This window comes from Heptranchias perlo, chromosome 20 (genome assembly GCF_035084215.1).
Source record: "Heptranchias perlo isolate sHepPer1 chromosome 20, sHepPer1.hap1, whole genome shotgun sequence".
NCBI lineage: Eukaryota > Metazoa > Chordata > Chondrichthyes > Hexanchiformes > Hexanchidae > Heptranchias > Heptranchias perlo.
This window is the reverse complement of record NC_090344.1, coordinates 38862310-38880781: the sequence shown is the minus strand read 5'-3', so window position 1 is coordinate 38880781 and position 18472 is coordinate 38862310. Positions and strand designations below refer to the sequence as shown.

The 18472-nt window shown below is 50.2% G+C and overlaps 1 protein-coding gene across 1 annotated transcript; it reads right to left on the bottom strand.

Annotated features, from left to right (window-relative positions):
- Nucleotides 1–1644: 1644 nt before the first annotated feature.
- Nucleotides 1645–10573, bottom strand: LOC137336032 (beta-microseminoprotein-like). The gene is made up of 5 exons (XM_068001534.1): nucleotides 10563–10573; nucleotides 9582–9771; nucleotides 7804–7897; nucleotides 3590–3698; nucleotides 1645–1894 (listed from the first exon to the last, which is right to left on the bottom strand). The coding sequence occupies exons 1-5, from the start codon at nucleotides 10571–10573 to the stop codon at nucleotides 1765–1767; spliced, it is 534 nt and encodes a 177-aa protein (XP_067857635.1). The 3' UTR covers nucleotides 1645–1764.
- Nucleotides 10574–18472: the final 7899 nt, after the last annotated feature.

The following is an 18472-nucleotide window of genomic DNA, read 5'->3' as shown; positions in this document are numbered from 1 at the left end:
CAGTCTCCTGTCACTCCCCTGACCAGCTGTAGGCCAAGACCAATGCTCTGCTATCCTGTAGCTGAATGTTGGAGCTCCAGTACACTGTTGGCCAGCCAGTCAGTGTCTCTGATTCAATCTCGCCTCTTCCCAATTGGGAAATCATTCTGTGCGCACAACATCAAATCAGTGCAGCAATGTCACCCTTGGGCCAAGTGTATTGACCAGTTCGGAGGTGAGCAAACAGCGATGTGCATTAGGTATCAGCAGGCCAGTAAAACATCCCACTGATCCATTGGTTGTGCCCTGAACGCCTTGGATCTGAAACCTCCTGTACAAACTCTTTTACTTGATTGGTCAGGGGTGTGGGTGGCAGGAACCAGATGTGTGTTTTTCTGCTCCTGGATTATTGGAGTCGGCCCAGCATAGTTTGGACAGCCCAAATCATTGCTGATCCAGGTTTACTTTAGCTTCTGACTCCAGAATGGTGACATCTACCTGGAAATGTGCCAAGAGCGGAAATGTCAATGCCACATCCAGGCAAGTACATGTCGCAATGAGGTCCAGGCGCAGGTTAGCAAATGTGTCGTTCACTGAACCCTGCAGTTTAGTGACATTCTCTGCCTCACTGCCAATCCCCTTGAACAGAAGAGCTTTTGATTTTGAAAGGAGGCCAACTCTGAATTTTCCCTGTAACAGACAGTCCGAGGCTCATCAAGTCACCAATCGCCCGACTTGTTCCCCTGTGCATGACTTTGGAAGACCCATATCAACTGATTGGTCTTCGAAATGGTTTATAAGCTTCCATTCAGAGTGGCAAAAGGTAAGTCAGTCATCCCAGTCTGTGCTGCCCCCCACTCTCCGGCTTCCATGGGGACTAACTTCTCAATCCAGCGCGTGCATTGTGTGGAGAAGTGAGCACATATAGCCAACAAGTCCAGTTACAGTGCGAATGGTTTTAATTTTCTGCTTCTCATTTGTTTGTTTGGATTTCTGCCCCTATTCATGCTCCTCCTATCTGTTTCCGGAAGCTCACCCACACTCCAGCCAAATACTCATTCCTGAAATGTGAACCCAGTGAGTGTTGTAGCCTATTGGATCCCTGATGACTCAGAACCACACACATACCCTCGCCCGCACACTCCCTCGCCCGCACACTCCCTCTCCCGCACACTCCCTCGCCCGCACACTCCCTCGCCCGCACACTCCCTCGCCCGCACACTCCCTCGCCCGCACACTCCCTCGCCCGCACACTCCCTCTCCCGCACACTCCCTCTCCCGCACACTCCCTCGCCCGCACACTCCCTCGCCCGCACACTCCCTCGCCCGCACACTCCCTCTCCCTCCAGCCACCAAACGGAGTTCTTTCAGAAATAGCATCCAACACCTGGTAATCGTTCCATCTCTACAATGTCAAAGAACAAAGCTGATGTGTTTGGAAAGGCCCTGGCCCAGGATTGTATTGGGGAAGGGCCAAGATGTGGAGAGACAGCATTGGTCAGACCCAGGATAAATTGAAGCCCTGGACATAGGGAGAGGGCCCATTAGAACACCCAACGCATCACACCCAGCAACAATGAAAAAAGGACACATGCTCAGGGAGAAGATGAAAGTGAGAGAGATTTTCTCCAATTGAAATGGTGGAAAAGAGGAACGACCCCAGAATACAATCAAGATAGAATGTGTTTATTGCGATTATAGACTTTGTAAGGAGGATGCAAGGCTCCCATCTACCATGAAGCAAGTACTTCGACATTGGAAGAGAGCTGCCTGTTATATTCTGACTCATTTCCCAACAGCTCCCATCGCATGACATTTGACAGAAGGGTTGTTTATCTTGTGGACCCTGTACCGACAATTCAGTCGGTCAAAAACTGCCGTACAATCGTCTGGGTAACCTTGAGGTGTGGAATACCTGGAGAATAGATCAGAAAACCAAAGGTAAGCAATGCAGGGCTTTAATAAGCTGCAGTCAGCAAGGGTTAAATGTGCAAGGTCCCAGTTTCAAAGAACACGTTCAACAAGAACTCTCATGAACCGATGGACAACCATCAGGCAAATTCCTTGTTTACCCTCACCCTCAGCCCCCACACACTTCCTGAGTAGCCAACTGGGAGAGTGCCAGCGGGAGATACACGATACATTGTGTAAGGAGGGCCTCACACTTTATACACACCTTCTCTCCTGATGGCGGAGACTTGTGTTACGATGATACATCGCCATGTTAGAGTGTTTGAATTGGGGCTGCGATTTCCCCCATGCCCCATCCTGCCCCCTCCGCCTCCGCCTCCGCCTCCCCCTGCCTCCGCCTCCCCCTGTCCCCTCCGCCTCCCCCTGTCCCCTCCGCCTCCCCCTGTCCCCTCCGCCTCCCCCTGTCCCCTCCCCCTGCCCCTGTCCCCTCCCCCTCCCCCTGCCCCTGTCCCCTCCGCCTCCCCCTGCCCCTGTCCCCTCCGCCTCCCCCTGCCCCTGTCCCCTCCGCCTCCCCCTGCCCCTGTCCCCTCCGCCTCCCCCTGCCCCTGTCCCCTCCGCCTCCCCCTGCCCCTGTCCCCTCCGCCTCCCCCTGCCCCTGTCCCCTCCGCCTCCCCCTGCCCCTGTCCCCTCCGCCTCCCCCTGCCCCTGTCCCCTCCGCCTCCCCCTGCCCCTGTCCCCTCCGCCTCCCCCTGCCCCTGTCCTCTCCGCCTCCCCCTGCCCCTGTCCCCTCCGCCTCCCCCTGCCCCTGTCCCCTCCGCCTCCCCCTGCCCCTGTCCCCTCCGCCTCCCCCTGCCCCTGTCCCCTCCGCCTCCCCCTGTCCCCTCCGCCTCCCCCTGTCCCCTCCGCCTCCCCCTGTCCCCTCCGCCTCCCCCTGTCCCCTCCGCCTCCCCCTGTCCCCTCCGCCTCCCCCTGCTCCCTCCCCTGCCCCTGTCCCCTCCCCCTGTCCCCTCCCCCTGTCCCCTCCGCCTCCCCCGCCTCCGCCTCCCCCTCCCCCTGTTCCCTCCGCCTCCCCCTGTTCCCTCCGCCTCCCCCTGTCCCCTCCGCCTCCCCCTGTCCCCTCCGCCTCCCCCTGCCCCCTCCGCCTCCCCCTGCCCCCTCCGCCTCCCCCTGCCCCCTCCGCCTCCCCCTGCCCCCTCCGCCTCCATCTCCCCCTGCCCCCTCATCCCATTTTATCTATGCCTCGAGCTAGATCTTGTATCCAGTGTGCGTGTGTGCTGCTTCAGACTGTCACAAGTCTTTCTGTGCTGCTTTCTTTGACCTGCAACCGGCAATTCACAAGTGTCTGCCAAATTGCAGACTTCCCTCACCATAGTAGTACAGCACAGGAGGAGGCCATTTGGCCCATCACGCCTGTGCTGGCTCTTTGGAAGAACTGTCCACTCATCCCCACTCCCCTGCTCTTTCCCCATTGCCCTGGAAATTTTCCCCTTCATGTATTTATCCAATTCCCTTTTGAAAGTTCCGATTGAATCTGCTTCCACCGCCCTTTCAGGCAGCGCGTTCCAGATCATAACAACACACTCCGTGCTGACTTTGTGACTCGAAAAGAATCAGACCACTTTAAATGGAGCTGCACGACTGCAGCAGAGCACGTCAAAGGCTCCAGCCATTGTGTACGAAACGACAGAGCTTCACTTACGCTTGACAACACTTCAATGAATTGTCCGAGCACGAGCATCTCTCACAGTTGGAGTTTAACCAACTCTCCCCGGGTCTGTGCAAGGTCCGGTCAGCCTCATCGATGCAGCCTGTTGGAGATGCCAATCCATCAGAATCCATAGGCGATAAACACGGGGATGAATGTCGCGTCACAGAGTGCGAGGGGTTTGCCGAGCTGCCTGGGAGGCTCGGTTGGTTCAGTGGCCTGGCTCAGCTTGGCCCCGATCCATTCGGACCTCGAGAGTGCCACGTTCCGCCCCCTGGCCCCGAATAAGTTGACCTGGGCCTGGGCGTTGGTAAAGGTGGATGGGTGGGGGGCTGCAATTGGTCTCGCCTGGCAGCCGCAGGCAAAAGAGGGTCCTCTATATCCAGCGACCCCCGCCCCCACCTGCAGGAAAATACATGTGGCTGGGAGACGAAGATCATCTCTTGCCAAGCCCACAGCCTCATAGGAACATAGGAACAGGAGTAGGCCATTCAGCCCCTCGTGCCTGCTCCGCCATTTGATAAGATCATGGCTGATCTGCGATCTAACTCCATATACCTGCCTTTGGCCCATATCCCTTAATACCTTTGGTTGCCAAAAAGCTATCTATCTCAGATTGAAATTTAGCAATTGAGCTAGTATCAATTGCCGTTTGCGGAAGAGAGTTCCAAACTTCTACCACCCTTTGTGTGTAGAAATGTTTTCTAATCTCGCTCCTGAAAGGGAAATTTTTAGACTGTGCCCCCTACTCCGAGAATCCCCAACCAGTGGAAATAGTTTCTCTCGATCCACCCTATTCGTTCCCCTTAATATCTTATAAGCTTCGATCAGATCACCCGTTAACCTTTGAAACTCGAGAGAATACAACCCCTCCCGCCTCTCGCTGGGGGGTTAACTTTAAGCCTGCAATGGAGTTACCTCCTGACTCAAGTAATTAAGTGCTCTCCTGGCCGGCCTCCCACCTTCCACTCCTCCGTAAACTTCAGCTCATCCAAGTCTCTGCTGCCCGTATCCGAACTCGCACCAAGTCCCGTTCTCCTATTATCCCCTGTGCTCGCTGACCTACATTGGCTCTCAGTCTGGAAATACCTTGATTTTAAAATTCTCATCCTTGTTTTCAAATCCCTCCATGGCCTCGCCCCTCCCTATCTCTGTAACCTCCTCCAGTCCCAGAACCCTCTGAGATCTCCGCGCTCCTCCAATTCTGGCCTCGTGCACATCCCCGATTTTAATCACTCCACCATTGGCGGCCGGGCCTTCAGCTGCGTAGGCCCTAAGCTCTGGAATTCCCTCCCTAAACCTCTCCGCCTCTTTTTCCTCCTTTAAGAAACTACCTCTTTGACCAAGCTTTTGGTCACCTGTCCTAATATCTCCTTATGTGGCTCGGTGTCAAATTTTGTTTGATAATCACTCCTGTGAAGCACCTTGGGACGTTTTACTATGTTAAACGCACTATATAAAAGCAAGTTGTTGTTTTCAGCGGCAGACACTGCCCTTTTGTACCTCAAAATTACAGTCATGGGACCTCGATTTGCGGATCACAAGTGGCCTCTCGCCCGTCCTTCTCGGGACCATACCCAAGATGGAGGTGGCCAGAGCATCAGTGGAAACAGGGCGGTAAGTGACCCAAAGCCACGACCCTCCCCCTGTTTACATCAGATGGAGGTGATTAAAACTGGCCTCACTATCCCAATTCACACATTGAATATAGTTACTTGAGTAGCGCGTGATGTGTCTGGTGCTTGCACATTGGGAATTGAACAGTAGATGGCAGCCCCCCTGCCCCCCCCCCCCGAAGGAAGGAAGCCCATTGTAGCGATGACACTCCAAGGTCTCTCTTGTATTGCTTTTGTTAGTCTTTGTCAGCAGTGTTCTCAAAGGCCTGGAAATAAAATCAGTCACCACGCCACTACTAACAACAAACTGAATTTATATAGCGCCTTTAACATAGTAAAAAACATCCCAAGGCGCTTCACAGGAGCGATTATCAAACAAAATTTGACACCGAGCCACATAAGGAGATATTAGGACAGGTGATCAAAAGCTTCAGCGAAGAGATAGGTTTTAAGGAGTTTTAAAGGAGGGATAGGAAGGTGTAGAGGTTTAGGGGGGAATTCCAGAGCTTAGGGCCCAGGCAGCTGAAGACACGGCCGCCAATGGTGGAGCGATTAAAATCAGGGATGTGCAAGAGGCCAGAATTGGAGGAGCGCAGAGATCTCGGAGGGTTGTAGGGCTGGAGGAGAGGGAAGGGCGAGGCCATGGAGGGATTTGAAAACAAGGATGAGGCCTTCCCGGACCAGGAGCCAATGTAGGACAGCGAGCACAGGGGGTGATGTGTGAACGGGACTTAGCGTTGACGATCCGGATTCTTTCCCCTCAGTCTGGTTCAGTAATAACTGAAGTCGAATACATTTTAAAGTTCATCACAACTTTAATAGCAGGGTTCTTAGTCTGCAGCATTGATTTGGACTCCTGATAGAGTCCCTCTATGCTGGCAGAGCAAGAACAAGAAACATACAGAAATCCACACGTTTTTATACAGATGAATAGGGTTGGAACATACTTAACGAGGGTCAACACCAATCATAAGCCGGGCATAGGTTGCCATGCGAGGTTACATTATTGCCGGCCAATCATAAATCGTCCATGTGCTGATCATGCTGCTGTTAGACATCAAAGGGGATACTTCCTCACTTTCCAACTTGGAATGTTCTTCCCTGTTCCTTCTGTTCCTTATCTCCCAACCTGGAATGTCTTTCAACTTTGGCTAAGCTCGTTACCTATATTGATCTGCCATAAACATGGAGACATTCAGACCAGTCCTTGAATCACATCAAAGACTCTACATTGCTAAGACCATGCAAACCTGCTGACTACGCAAACATATGGCCCAGCAGGAGGCCAGGCCACCTGTACCAATCTCAGTTACTAACTAATTAACCCTTTCTAACCATTTTGCATTCTGCTTCTTTGCTACGTAGACATTTTAATATTTTACTGAAAACTGACCACGTAGGGATTCTCAGCGTGAGTTAGGATACAGGCAGCAGAGTTTTGGATGAGCTCAAGTTTATGGATGGTGGGAGGCCGGTCAGGGGACCATTGGAATAGTCCAATCTGGAGGTAACAAAGGCATGGATGAGGATTTCAGCAGCACATGAGATGCGACAGGGGCAGAGACGGGCGATGTTACGGAGGTGGAAGTAGATGGCCTTAGTGATGGAGCGGATATGTGGTCGGAAGCTCATCTCCGGGTCAAATAGGACATTAACGTTGCGAATGGTTCTGTCTCAGATACCAGTGTAACAGCAGACAGTTGCCAGTATCTATGGAACCGAATTCCAGCATGTGGTCTTCAGCAGAACATGGGAGTCAACTGAATGGAGAAAAATAACTTCTCAAAAGTGTGATGGGGAGTTGTTAACCGACACACGGGAGTGTTCATATTGTCACATAACCCGTACAGAGATGTCACATCTCTGAAAAACAGTGCACTATTCCATGATCCACAGGTAGGGAGTACACCTGGAATAGCAAGCTGTGGAGGGCTACATCTCCATGGAGTCAGATGTGTCCGATATTCCCAGTCCAGGTCTTGTGTGTCGGTGGGTTAGGTTTCAAAGGTCGTCAAATGAGGAAAATGGCCATCTTACCTGTGAGAGACCTGCATTTATAACCTCAGGATGTCCCAACGTACTTTACAGCTAATGTAGTACTTTTGAAGTGTAGTCACTGTTGTAACGTAGGAAATGTGGCATCCAATTTGCACACAGCAAGATCCCACAAACAGCAATGAAATAATAACCAGATCATCTGTTTTAGTGACATTGGTTGAGGGATAAATATTGGCCAGGACACCAGGGAGAACTCCCCTGCTCTTCTTGGAAATAGTGCCATGGGATCTTTTATGTCCACCTGAAAGGGCAGACTGGGTTTAACGTCTCATCCAGAAGACACCACCTCCAACAGTGGAGCACTCCCTCAGCCTAGACTTGAACCCGCAACCTTATGACTGAGAGGCACGAGTGCTGCCCACTGAGCCATGGCTGACAGGTGGGAATGAGTTGTAGGTGACAGGGTTTGGTGCTGCTCCACATACATCAATCAGGTACACCAGTCATAAAAGCTCGGGTACAAAGCGCCCTGCCCCAGTCCTTGCACTTGGCCCAGTTTCACCCCCAGATCTTAGTGAAGAGTTTGGTACATACCAGTGGTTGAAGAGGGGTCTTGCACTACAACGTAGCAGGCCGATTCTGAATGTTCAACAGTCAGGAGCAGCAGAGCGACACACGCAAAGAATTTCTAGGAGGGGGGGAACAAAAGAACATGTTGAGAACCTTGGTCATGTCACTCGTGTTCCCATATGGCACAGTCAGATGGGAAATTGGATGGAAACGGCTCATTGCCTGAACGGGATTGCACATGGGAACTGGCTTAAGTTCAGGGCACATAACCCTTGCAGGTTGGCTTGCCAACCCTCCAGGACTGTTCTGGAGTCTCCAGGAATTAATCTCCAGGAAACCACTGCGAGCAATCCAGGAGACAAAACAAAGTGGCATGAGAAAAAAGGGGTTTTTATTCATTTGCTTTGAACATATTCATTTATTCCATCGAGTCCACAGCACAGAAACAGGCCTGTGCCGGTGTTTATGGTCCTCCCACCCCTCTTCATCTAACCCCATCAGCATATCCTTCTATTCCTTTCTCCCTCATGTGTTTATCCAGCTTCCCCTTAAATGTATCCATGCTATTCACCTCAACTACTCCTTGTGGTAGGGAGTTCCACATTCTCACCACTCTCTGGGTAAAGAAGTTTCTCCTGAATTCCCGATTGGATTTATTGGTGACTATCTTATATTTATGACCTCTAGTTTTGGACTCCCTCACAAGTGGAAACATTTTCTCTACGTCTACCCTATCAAATCATTTCAATATCTTAAAGCCCTCTATCAGGTCACCCCTCAGCCTTCTCTTTTCCAGAGAAAAGAGCCCCAGCCTGTTCAATCTTTCCTGATAGGTATATCCTCTCAGTTCTGGGATCATCCTTGTGAATCTTTCTTGCACTAAACAAGTCAATGCTGGGAAGATATTTTTACCTTGGAAAACCAGGTTCTGCAGCAAGTCCTCCCAGTTCGGGTACAGCACGGTTGGGTACAGAGCAAAGCTCCCTATTCAACCATTGTGCTTCAACCTTCACCTGAGAACGACAAGTCATCCTGTCACAGTATGGCACTTCCATTTTTAAAAATTCATTCTCGGGATGTGGGCATCGCTGGCAAAGACTGGCATTTATTGCCCATCCCGAATTGCCCCTTGAGAAGGTGGTGGTGAGCCGCCTTCTTGAACCGCTGCAGTCCATGTGGTGAAGGTTCTCCCACAACGCTGTTAGGAAGGGAGTTCCAGGATTTTGACCCAGCGACGATGAAGGAACGGCGATATATTTCCAAGTCGGGATTGAGTGTGATTTGGAGGGGAACGTGCAGGTGGTGTTGTTCCCATGTGCCTGCTGCCCTTGTCCTTCTAGGTGGGAGAGGTCGAATGTTGTAACTGAGACCGTTAATTAATGCTGAACTTGATACGGTTCAGTGCCTGGGGCATTGGCGTCTCCTGCTCTCCCATTTCTGAGGGGAAGGGACTGCTCACTGCCCACCGGCTCGTTTAAAGGTTCTTCACACTCGGGGTCAAATCTACGCACACATCAGAAAAACGAATCCAACTGTGTGAATTCCAGCAAATTCTCTCAACACTCTGCTCCTGCTGCTCAATGGTCCTAATCACCAACCTGTGGAGTGAGCAAGTTTACTCAAATAATAAATTGTTAGAATTCACCTGTCGCAAATGAAATAAGGACATAAGAATTACTGCAGCTGACTTCAACCAGTAAAATCATCCGCAATGAAATAATCCCTCTTCTTATGTTTCTTTGCGCTCTTTAATTCTACATCAGATACATACAAATATGATCTTTCTCAGACTCTAAACATACCATGGTCATCCAACGAGACACCCACTGTCCAGTCACGGAGAGAGCAACTTCTGCCCTGCGTCCAGTGTGGCAGACTTTATCCTTCAGCTTCAAGGTCACCAAGAGCTGGATGCCCCAGCGATCGTTTAACTTGAATGAACTTTGGCTCAGTGGTTTGTATCGAACCAGATAGCAGGTGACAGAGGGGTGTCTGGGCCATCAGCAGAACAAAAACAATAACACGGGTCACGAGTTTAAATAAGGGACAAAGGTTGATTTCTCCCCTCGAGAGACCCCAGGATTTCTGTTAAACATTAGTTTGGTGGGTTTTCTGAGCATGTGTATTCTGTGGTATTCAAATTCTCAGCCTTGTTTTCAAATCCCTCCAGAACTTTGCCCCTCCCTATCTCTGTAACCTCCTACAACCCTCTGAGATCTCTGCGCTCCTCCAATTCTGGCCTCTTGCGCATCCCCGATTTTAATCGCTCCACCATTGGCGGCCGTGCCTTCAGCTGCCCAGGCCCTAAGCTCTGGAATTCCCTCCCGAAACCTCTCCACCTCTCCACCTCTCCTCCTTTAAGACGCTCCTTAAAACCTACCTCTTTTGACCAAGCTTTTGGTCACCTGTCCTAATATCTCCTTACGTGGCCCGGTGCCAAATTTTGTCTGATTACGCTCCTGTGAAATGCTTCGGGGCATTTTACGATGTTAAAAGGTGTTTCATAAATTCAAGTTGTTGTTGAGAACAAGCAAAAAGGACGAACCGTGTTTCCAAATGTGCTAATCAGTAAGGTTGTCAGTGGAATCTTCTGATCTGTGGCTTGTGACAGAGATTCATTCAGATATGGCCTATTGATATGGACCTTACATTCCCCCTTGTTCCTTCAGAGAGAGGCAGCTCGGCACTCAGCATTTCCCAACCAAGGTGGCATTCTGTTTGCGTGGCCAAGCCAACGCGGCTCCATAGCTGATTGTGAGAAGGTGGATGAAGGCGACACGTACAGTGCTTCCATTGCCCGATGTCTCCATCTGATCAAGACACCGGGTTGCAACCGGCAGAAAGCTTCCAAGGCAGCAAGGAGGATAGGACAAGCGAATTGATGCTTTGCTCACGGTCGTTTAGGAGAGCTGCATTCGTGCCAGCCTGATTCAACTCAGCTACTGCTGATGCTCAACGCCAAAAGTTGTCCAGGATGGTGGCTTCTGCAGTTGGGAGTTTAAGGCCCGATTTTAACGGGTGACCAAAATGGCGGCCGGCACTTGCCGCTGCGTTTCTGACCCGTTTGCCCCCGCTGATTCCGGTCGCAGGGAATGCGCCGACCGCAAGCGGGCAGGGGCCGAGGATGATGTCATTCGGACCCCGACTCGATTTTTACTTCAGGAGGCGCACAGTGCCAGACATGCCATTGAAGGCTGCTGAGATCGGGGCCGGGACGGGCCCAGGTAAGTAATCATTGTTAATTTGTTGATGGCTTCCTTGGGGGCCAGGAGGAGCAGGAGTGCCTGTCACAAGTGCAACACATCTCCAGTATACTGCGCCTGGCTGGAACCTGGCGTGGGGTTGATGGGCGAGGGGGGAGAAGAGAAAAATTGCCACAGCAAGTACAAATCAGATTAATGAAGGGGATGAAGGCAGGGACGTCAGAACAAACAGGCACACATACACCTCTTTTTAATCTGAAGTTGGAGTCAAATGCACAAGAGGGACATTGGGAGAAACAAGAGTCCCTTGGTACATAAGGATGAGATGACTGGAGATTGAAGGAGATGCCCGAAGTGTTAAAGGAGTGGGAGTTGAGTGAGCTGCAGAGACAGGAACTCATCAGGTTGAACTCACAAATGATTGAGATACAAAGCAAGGATAAAGGACAGTTGACATGTGTGTAGGTCCAACACGTGACCTCAGTGATCACCCTTGACATAACTGCACAGTAAAGACCCCCCAGCCCCCTCCCCTGCCCAGTAATAAACTGACAACCCAGCAAATCCCATTTTGCTGGGACAGGTAGTGAAAGTCCTACCAATGGGTTCAGGCCATTAGTGATCAGATGGTCGAGCTGCATTTGACCATGGGAACCCCAATCAAAGATCTGGCCCAACACCTTGAGCAGCGACGGAGCAGAGGGTGGGCTGGGTGGGTGGGGAGGGGGCTGAGCTTTCTCAATGATGTTCTCCCTTCAGCTCCTGGCTGGGGTACACCTCCACTGGCAGCAAGGGCCCTCCGGTATCTTGCTCAAGTGCTCATCAGTTATTCAGCTGTGATGCTTGTGGTGAGTATGGACCTGATGTCCAGCGAGCCTCGTGTCCAGCAGCAATCACTGGAGAGAGGATCACGTCCAGTTAGCTGAGATGATTTTCACCCCATTAAACACAGTGGCACTGAAGGTAATTACTTTACACCTGCCACTAACTGAGGATTAAGCCTGGAACCTCCCTGTTCTGGATGACTCAGCCAGTCACTAGAACACCAGGGAGAACCCCCCCGAACCCCGCTCTTCAAAATAGTGCCATATGATCTTTTATGTCTACCCAAGAGGGCAGACGGGGCCTCGGTTTAACGTCTCAGCCAAAAGATTGCACCACAGACAATGCCGCACTCCCTCAGCACTGCACTGGGAGTGTCAGCCGAGATTATGTGGGATTTGAACTCATGACGTTCTCTCCGAGGCGGGGGTGCTCTCCACTGAGCCACGGCTGACACCAAGACTGCCACCTTCAGTCGTTTGTGCCATTTCTCCAGGACTTCCACCGATTGCCAGCTGAAGCAGTTGGGGAGATGCTCTGTGAAATTCAGGGCCCAGCTGTTCTGCAGTATCATACAATCATTGAATGATGCAGCACAGAAGGTGGCCATTCAGCCCATCGTGCCTGTGCTGGCTCTTTGAAAGAGCTCTCCAATTAGTCCCATTCTGCCTGCTCTTTCCCCATAGCCCTGCAATTTCTCCCCCCCCCCCCCCCCCAGCTAATAGTATTTATCCAATTCCCATTTGGAAGTTACAACTGAATCTGCTCCCACCGCCCTTTCAGGCAGTGCGTTCCAGATTGTGACAACTCGCTGCGTTAAATGTTGAGGCGGCTTCCAAACATCCCAGAAAGAAGAGGTTGTCAGTGGGTTGTTCTGCTCTGTGGACTGGTGCGTCTGCAGACAGACTGTTAGGTCCTTGTTCGTGTAGACGAGCCCTGCTGATGTGGAGATTTGGTGGTGTTCTTTGCTGCAAAGGCAGATAAACCCTGTTGATATGGGGTATCTGTGCTCCCAGCTTCAAAGCCAGCGTCATCTGGGAATGAAGTGGGCTTCGAGCAGCGGGGGCGGGGAGGTCTGTCTCCCAACTCTCTCTCAGCCGCCCGCCCAACCACCGGCATGGGGATCGGTGCTAGCCTTGGCTGAGCAAAACGAAAGCAGTTTTTGTTCGCTTTCCAAACAGAAAAACAGCTTGGCACCACACAACGCACAGCAGCCGAGCAGGATCTTGGTTAAAACAAGGGGGATGAGGCAAAGTCCAGAAAAACTTTCAAATTTACACTCTGCTGCACTTTTTTTTATTCGTTCATGGGATGTGGGCGTCGCTGGCGAGGCCGGCATTTATTGCCCATCCCTAATTGCCCTTGAGAAGGTGATGGTGAGCCGCCTTCTTGAACCACTGCAGTCCGATGCCGGGTGGTCCGTCCGGTTTTATTCTTGTTATGACTTTTCGTAGCTGAGATTTTACAACTGAGTGGCTTGCTAGGCCATTTCAGAGGACAATTAAGAATCAACCACATTGCTGTGGGTCTGGAGTTACATATAGGCCAGACCGGGTAAGGACGGCCAGTTTCCTTCCCTCAAGGGCATTAGTGAACCAGATGGGTTTTTACGACAATCCAGTAGTTTCATGACCACCATTACTGATACTAGTATTTTAATTCCAGATTTTTATTCAATAAATTGAATTTAAATTCACCAGCTGCTGTGGCAGGATTTGAATTCATAACTCCAGATTTTTGTCTCGGTCTCTGGATTATTGGTCCAGTAACATAACCACTATGCAACCGTCCCCTATACTTGCATTCATAAATCACTCACAGCCTCTTTGCGCTCACCATGGGAAATCAAAAAAATATTCTCCACGATATCACAACTGGATTGTTTGCAAGTTTAATTGTCTTTATTGTTTTTGCTGTCAGGCAGACAGTTAAATGGTTTTGCATTATTGAAATCTCAAAGTTCCAGGCAAAAAAAAACAAGAATTCATTGAAAATGGAGTTTTCCTCTTTAAGGGGGGATACAGCAGGTTTTGGCCCGGGAATATTTTCATCTTCGAAATAGAGATGGAGCTTCCAATCAGAGTGTGTGTGTGTGTGTGTGTGTGAGAGTGAGTTTGTGACTGGGACTTGCTTTTTCAGTTCTATTGTAAACCGCGGATGCTGGAAATCTGAAATAAACACAGAGAATGCTGGAAATCGCTCAGCGGGTCAGGGCGGCATCTGTGGAGAGAGAAACAGACTTGACATTTATGGAGGAAAGGCCATCGGCCTGAAACGTCAACTCGGTTTCTCTCTCCACAGATGCTGCCTGACCTGCTGAGTGTTTTCCAGCATCCTCTGTTTTTAACTGTTGTGCTGTAAGCTGTCAAAATCAAAAGATACCAGTTGTAACGATCCTGGGGGGGTGGGGGCGGCTGGACCATGCTTGGAGCGTCCCACACTTTGTAGATTTTAACTCTTCTGGGGCTATTTTTGAACATGGGTTTCCTTCACCCCAACTCAAGCAGGTTTCATGACTTCCTGGGAGAACTCATATCTCAATTTCCATTACTGTTGATGCAGGTTTTAACCTTCACTTCTCAGCTTTGGTTTCACCCTCAGTCCTTCATCATCTGTTGGCTTTCTTTGGCTTCACAATCTCCTCTGGACCTCAGTCGGAACTCCCACCTCCCCTCGATTAGTTTAGCCGCTTCCAAGAAGCACAGTTCCCTGTTTTCTGTCTTGACAGCTGTTGTCTATCTGTAAAGCCACATGTGCCCAAGGCCCGACCCCAGATTGTCACACTCCAGGGTGGGATAAAAGAGTCTATCATCAGATAGGTTGTCCTGTTCCCAGCTGCAGGCTCCAACCATTCTTCCCACTGCAAACCTTGTCTTTATCTCAATCCTGCTGTAGTCATCATCCCCCTTTACATTCCTCTCTCGTTCCTTCGAAGCTCCACAAACACTTCTGCTCTCGACATCCCCATTGTGTCGAGAGTAGTAATCATTCCACAGTGCGCTACTTCAACTCATGCTTTCCACAAGCTCAAACTTGTGACACCTCTTAACTCCTTCCTTCTCCTTCTTGGTACAGTCTTCCGGTCTTTACAACCCAAACTTACTGCCATTGCCTCTCCCGATCTCTGTAACCTCCGCCAGCCCAACAACCCACCCTTCCCAAACTCTCCATTTCTCGCACTCTGACCTTTTATGCATGTCCACCGGCCTCACCATTGGCGACTGCTTAGGCCCCACTCTCTGCAATTGTCGCCCTAATCCCTCTGACTCCCGATTTTCCTCTCTTCTTTTAAGCCGTCCCCCACTTTAAAACCCACTTCTTTGGTCAACTCTCCTAATATCTCCTACTTTGGCTTTTTTTTGTTGATTTACATCTTTTATGAAATGTCTCGGGACTTTTTCTACGTTAAAGGGGCTATATAAATGCACATTGCTGTCATCATCATCCGAAAACAATCACTCCTGGGAGTAATTGCTAAGATGATAATGATGTTGGCAACAATTTGCATTTATATCGCTCCTATAATGCAAAAAAAGTCCCACGGCCAATCACAGGCATCTGTCCATGACAGTATTGGTAGGAGTGACCACCGCACAGTCCTCGTGGAGACGAAGTCCCGTCTTCACACTGAGGACACCATCCAACGTGTTGTGTGGCACTACCACCGTGCTAAATGGGATAGATTCAGAACAGATCTAGCAGCTCAAAACTGGGCATCCATGAGGCATTGTGGGCCATCAGCAGCAGCAAAATTGTATTCCAGCACAATTTGTAACCTCATGGCCCGGCATATTCCTCACTCTACCATTACCAACAAGCCAGGGGATCAACCCTGGTTCAATGAGGAGTGTAGAAGAGCATGCCAGGAGCAGCACAAGGCGTACCTAAAAATGAGATGCCAACCTGGTGAAGCTACAACTCAGGACTACATGCATGCTAAACAGCGGAAGCAACATGCTATAGACAGAGCGAAGTGATTCCATAACCAACGGATCAGATCAAAGCTCTGCAATCCTGCCACGTCCAGTCGTGAATGGTGGTGGACAATTAAACAACTAACGGGAGGAGGAGGCTCTGCAAACATCCCCATCCTCAATGATGGCGGAGCCCAGCACGTGAGTGCAAAAGAGAAGGCTGAAGCATTTGCAACCATCTTCAGCCAGAAGTGCCGAGTGGATGATCCATCTCGGCCTCCTCCCGATATCCCCACCATCACGGAAGCCAGTCTTCAGCCAATTCGATTCACTCCACGTGATATCAGAAATGGCTGAGTGCACTGGATACAGCAAAGGCAACATGCCGCTGTAGTGCTGAAGACTTGTGCTCCAGAACTAGCTGCGCCTCTAGCCAAACTGTTTTAGTACAGTTACAACACTGGCATCTACCTGACAATGTGGAAAATTTCAGAGGTATGTCCTGTCCACAAAAAGCAGGACAAATCCAATCCGGCCAATTACCGCCCCATCAGTCTACTCTCAATCATCAGCAAAGTGATGGAAGGTGTCATCGACAGTGCTATCAAGCGGCACTTACTCACCAATAACCTGCTCACCGATGCTCAGTTTGGGTTCCGCCAGGACCACTCGGCTCCAGACCTCATTACAGCCTTGGTCCAAATATGGACAAAAGAGCTGAATTCCAGAGGTGAGGTGAGAGTGACTGCCCTTGACATCAAGGCAGCATTTGACCAAGTGTGGCACCAAGGAGCCCCAGTAAAATTGAAGTCAATGGGAATCAGGGGGAAAACTCTCCAGTGGCTGGAGTCATACCCAACAGAGGGGCATTCTGGGAGAAGTCGGCTCAGTCACCTCCACTGAACAGTGGGTAGCAGAAGAACTTGTTCATGGCACCGTGGCTGGCTCTGCTGCACAGGAGGGCAGGAAAAAGAGTGGCAGAGCTATAGTGATAGGGGACTCGATTGTAAGGGGAATAGACAGGCGTTTCTGCGGACGCAACCAAGACTCCAGGATGATATGTTGCCTCCCTGGTGCAAGGGTCAGGGATGTCTCGGAGCGGCTGCAGGACATTCTGGAGGGGGAGGGTGAACAGCCAGTTGTCGTGGTGCATATAGGTACCAACGATATAGGTAAAAAACGGGATGAGGTCCTACAAGCTGAATTTAGGGAGTTAGGAGTTAAACTAAAAAGTAGGACCTCAAAGGTAGTAATCTCAGGATTGCTACCAGTGCAACGGGCTTGTCAGAGTAGGAATGGCAGGATAGCTAGGATGAATACGTGGCTTGAGAGATGGTGCAAGAGGGAGGGATTCAAATTCCTGGGCCATTGGAACCGGTTCTGGGGGAGGTGGGACCAGTACAAATTGGACAGTCTGCATCTGGGCAGGACTGGAACCAATGTCCTAGGGGGAGTGTTTGCTAGTGCTGTTGGGGAGGGTTTAAACTGGCAGGGGGATGGGAACCGATGCAGGAAGTCAGTGGGAAGTAAAGTGGTGACAGAAACAAAAGGCAGTAAGGGAGAGTGTACAAAACACGACCGGACAGATGGTCTGAGAAAGCAGGGCAAAGACCAAGGGAAGTCTAGATTAAACTGCATTTATTTCAATGCAAGAAGTCTGATGGGCAAGGCAGATGAACTCAGGGCATGGATGGGTACATGGGACTGGGATGTTATAGCTATTACTGAAACATGGCTAAGAGAGCGGCAGGACTGGCAGCTCAATGTTCCAGGGTACAGATGCTATAGGAAAGATAGAGCAGGAGGTAAGAGAGGAGGGGGAGTTGCGTTCTTGATTAGGGAGAACATCACGGCAGTAGTGAGAGGGGATATATCCGAGGGTTCGCCCACTGAGTCTATATGGGTAGAACTGAAAAATAAGAAGGGAGAGATCACTTTGATAGGACTGTATGACAGACCCCCAAATAGTCAACGGGAAATTGAGGAGCAAATATGTAAGGAGATTACAGACAGCTGCAAGAAAAATAGGGTGGTAATAGTAGGGGACTTTAACTTTCCCAACATTGACTGGGACAGCCATAGCATTAGGGGCTTGGATGGAGAGAAATTTGTTGAGTGTATTCAGGAGGAATTTCTCATTCAGTATGTGGATGGCCCGACTAGAGAGGGGGCAAAACTTGACCTCCTCTTGGGAAATAAGGAAGGGCAGGTGACAGAAGTGTTAGTGAGGGATCACTTTGGGACCAGTGATCATAATTCCATTAGTTTTAAGATAGCTGTGGAGAAGGATAGGTCTGGCCCAAAAGTTAAAATTCTAAATTGGGGAAAGGCAAATTTTGATGGTATTAGACAGGAACTTTCAGAAGTTGATTGGGAGAGTCTGTTGGCAGGCAAAGGGACGTCTGGTAAGTGGGAGGCTTTCAAAAGTGTGTTAACCAGGGTTCAGGGTAAGCACGTTCCTTATAAAGTGAAGGGCAAGGCTGGTAGAAGTAGGGAACCTTGGATGACTTGGGAGATTGAGGCCCTAGTTAAAAAGAAGAAGGAGGCATATGACATGCATAGACAGCTGGGATCAAGTGGATCCCTTGAAGAGTATAGAGATTGCCGGAGTAGAGTTAAGAGAGAAATTAGGAGGGCAAAAAGGGGACATGAGATTGCTTTGGCAGGTAAGGCAAAGGAGAATCCAAAGAGCTTCTCCAAGTACATAAAGGGCAAAAGAGTAACTAGGGAGAGAGTAGGGCCTCTTAAGGATCA

Excerpts from the sequence above, each read along its gene's own strand:
- LOC137336032 (XM_068001534.1), bottom strand. Across the intron at positions 7,898-9,581 it reads TGTCTCGTTGGATGACCATG|AAATTCTTTGCGTGTGTCGC; the intron begins GTATGTTTAGAG and ends CCCCCCTCCTAG. Across the intron at positions 1,895-3,589 it reads TCATTGAAGTGTTGTCAAGC|GTATTCCACACCTCAAGGTT; the intron begins GTAAGTGAAGCT and ends TCTATTCTCCAG.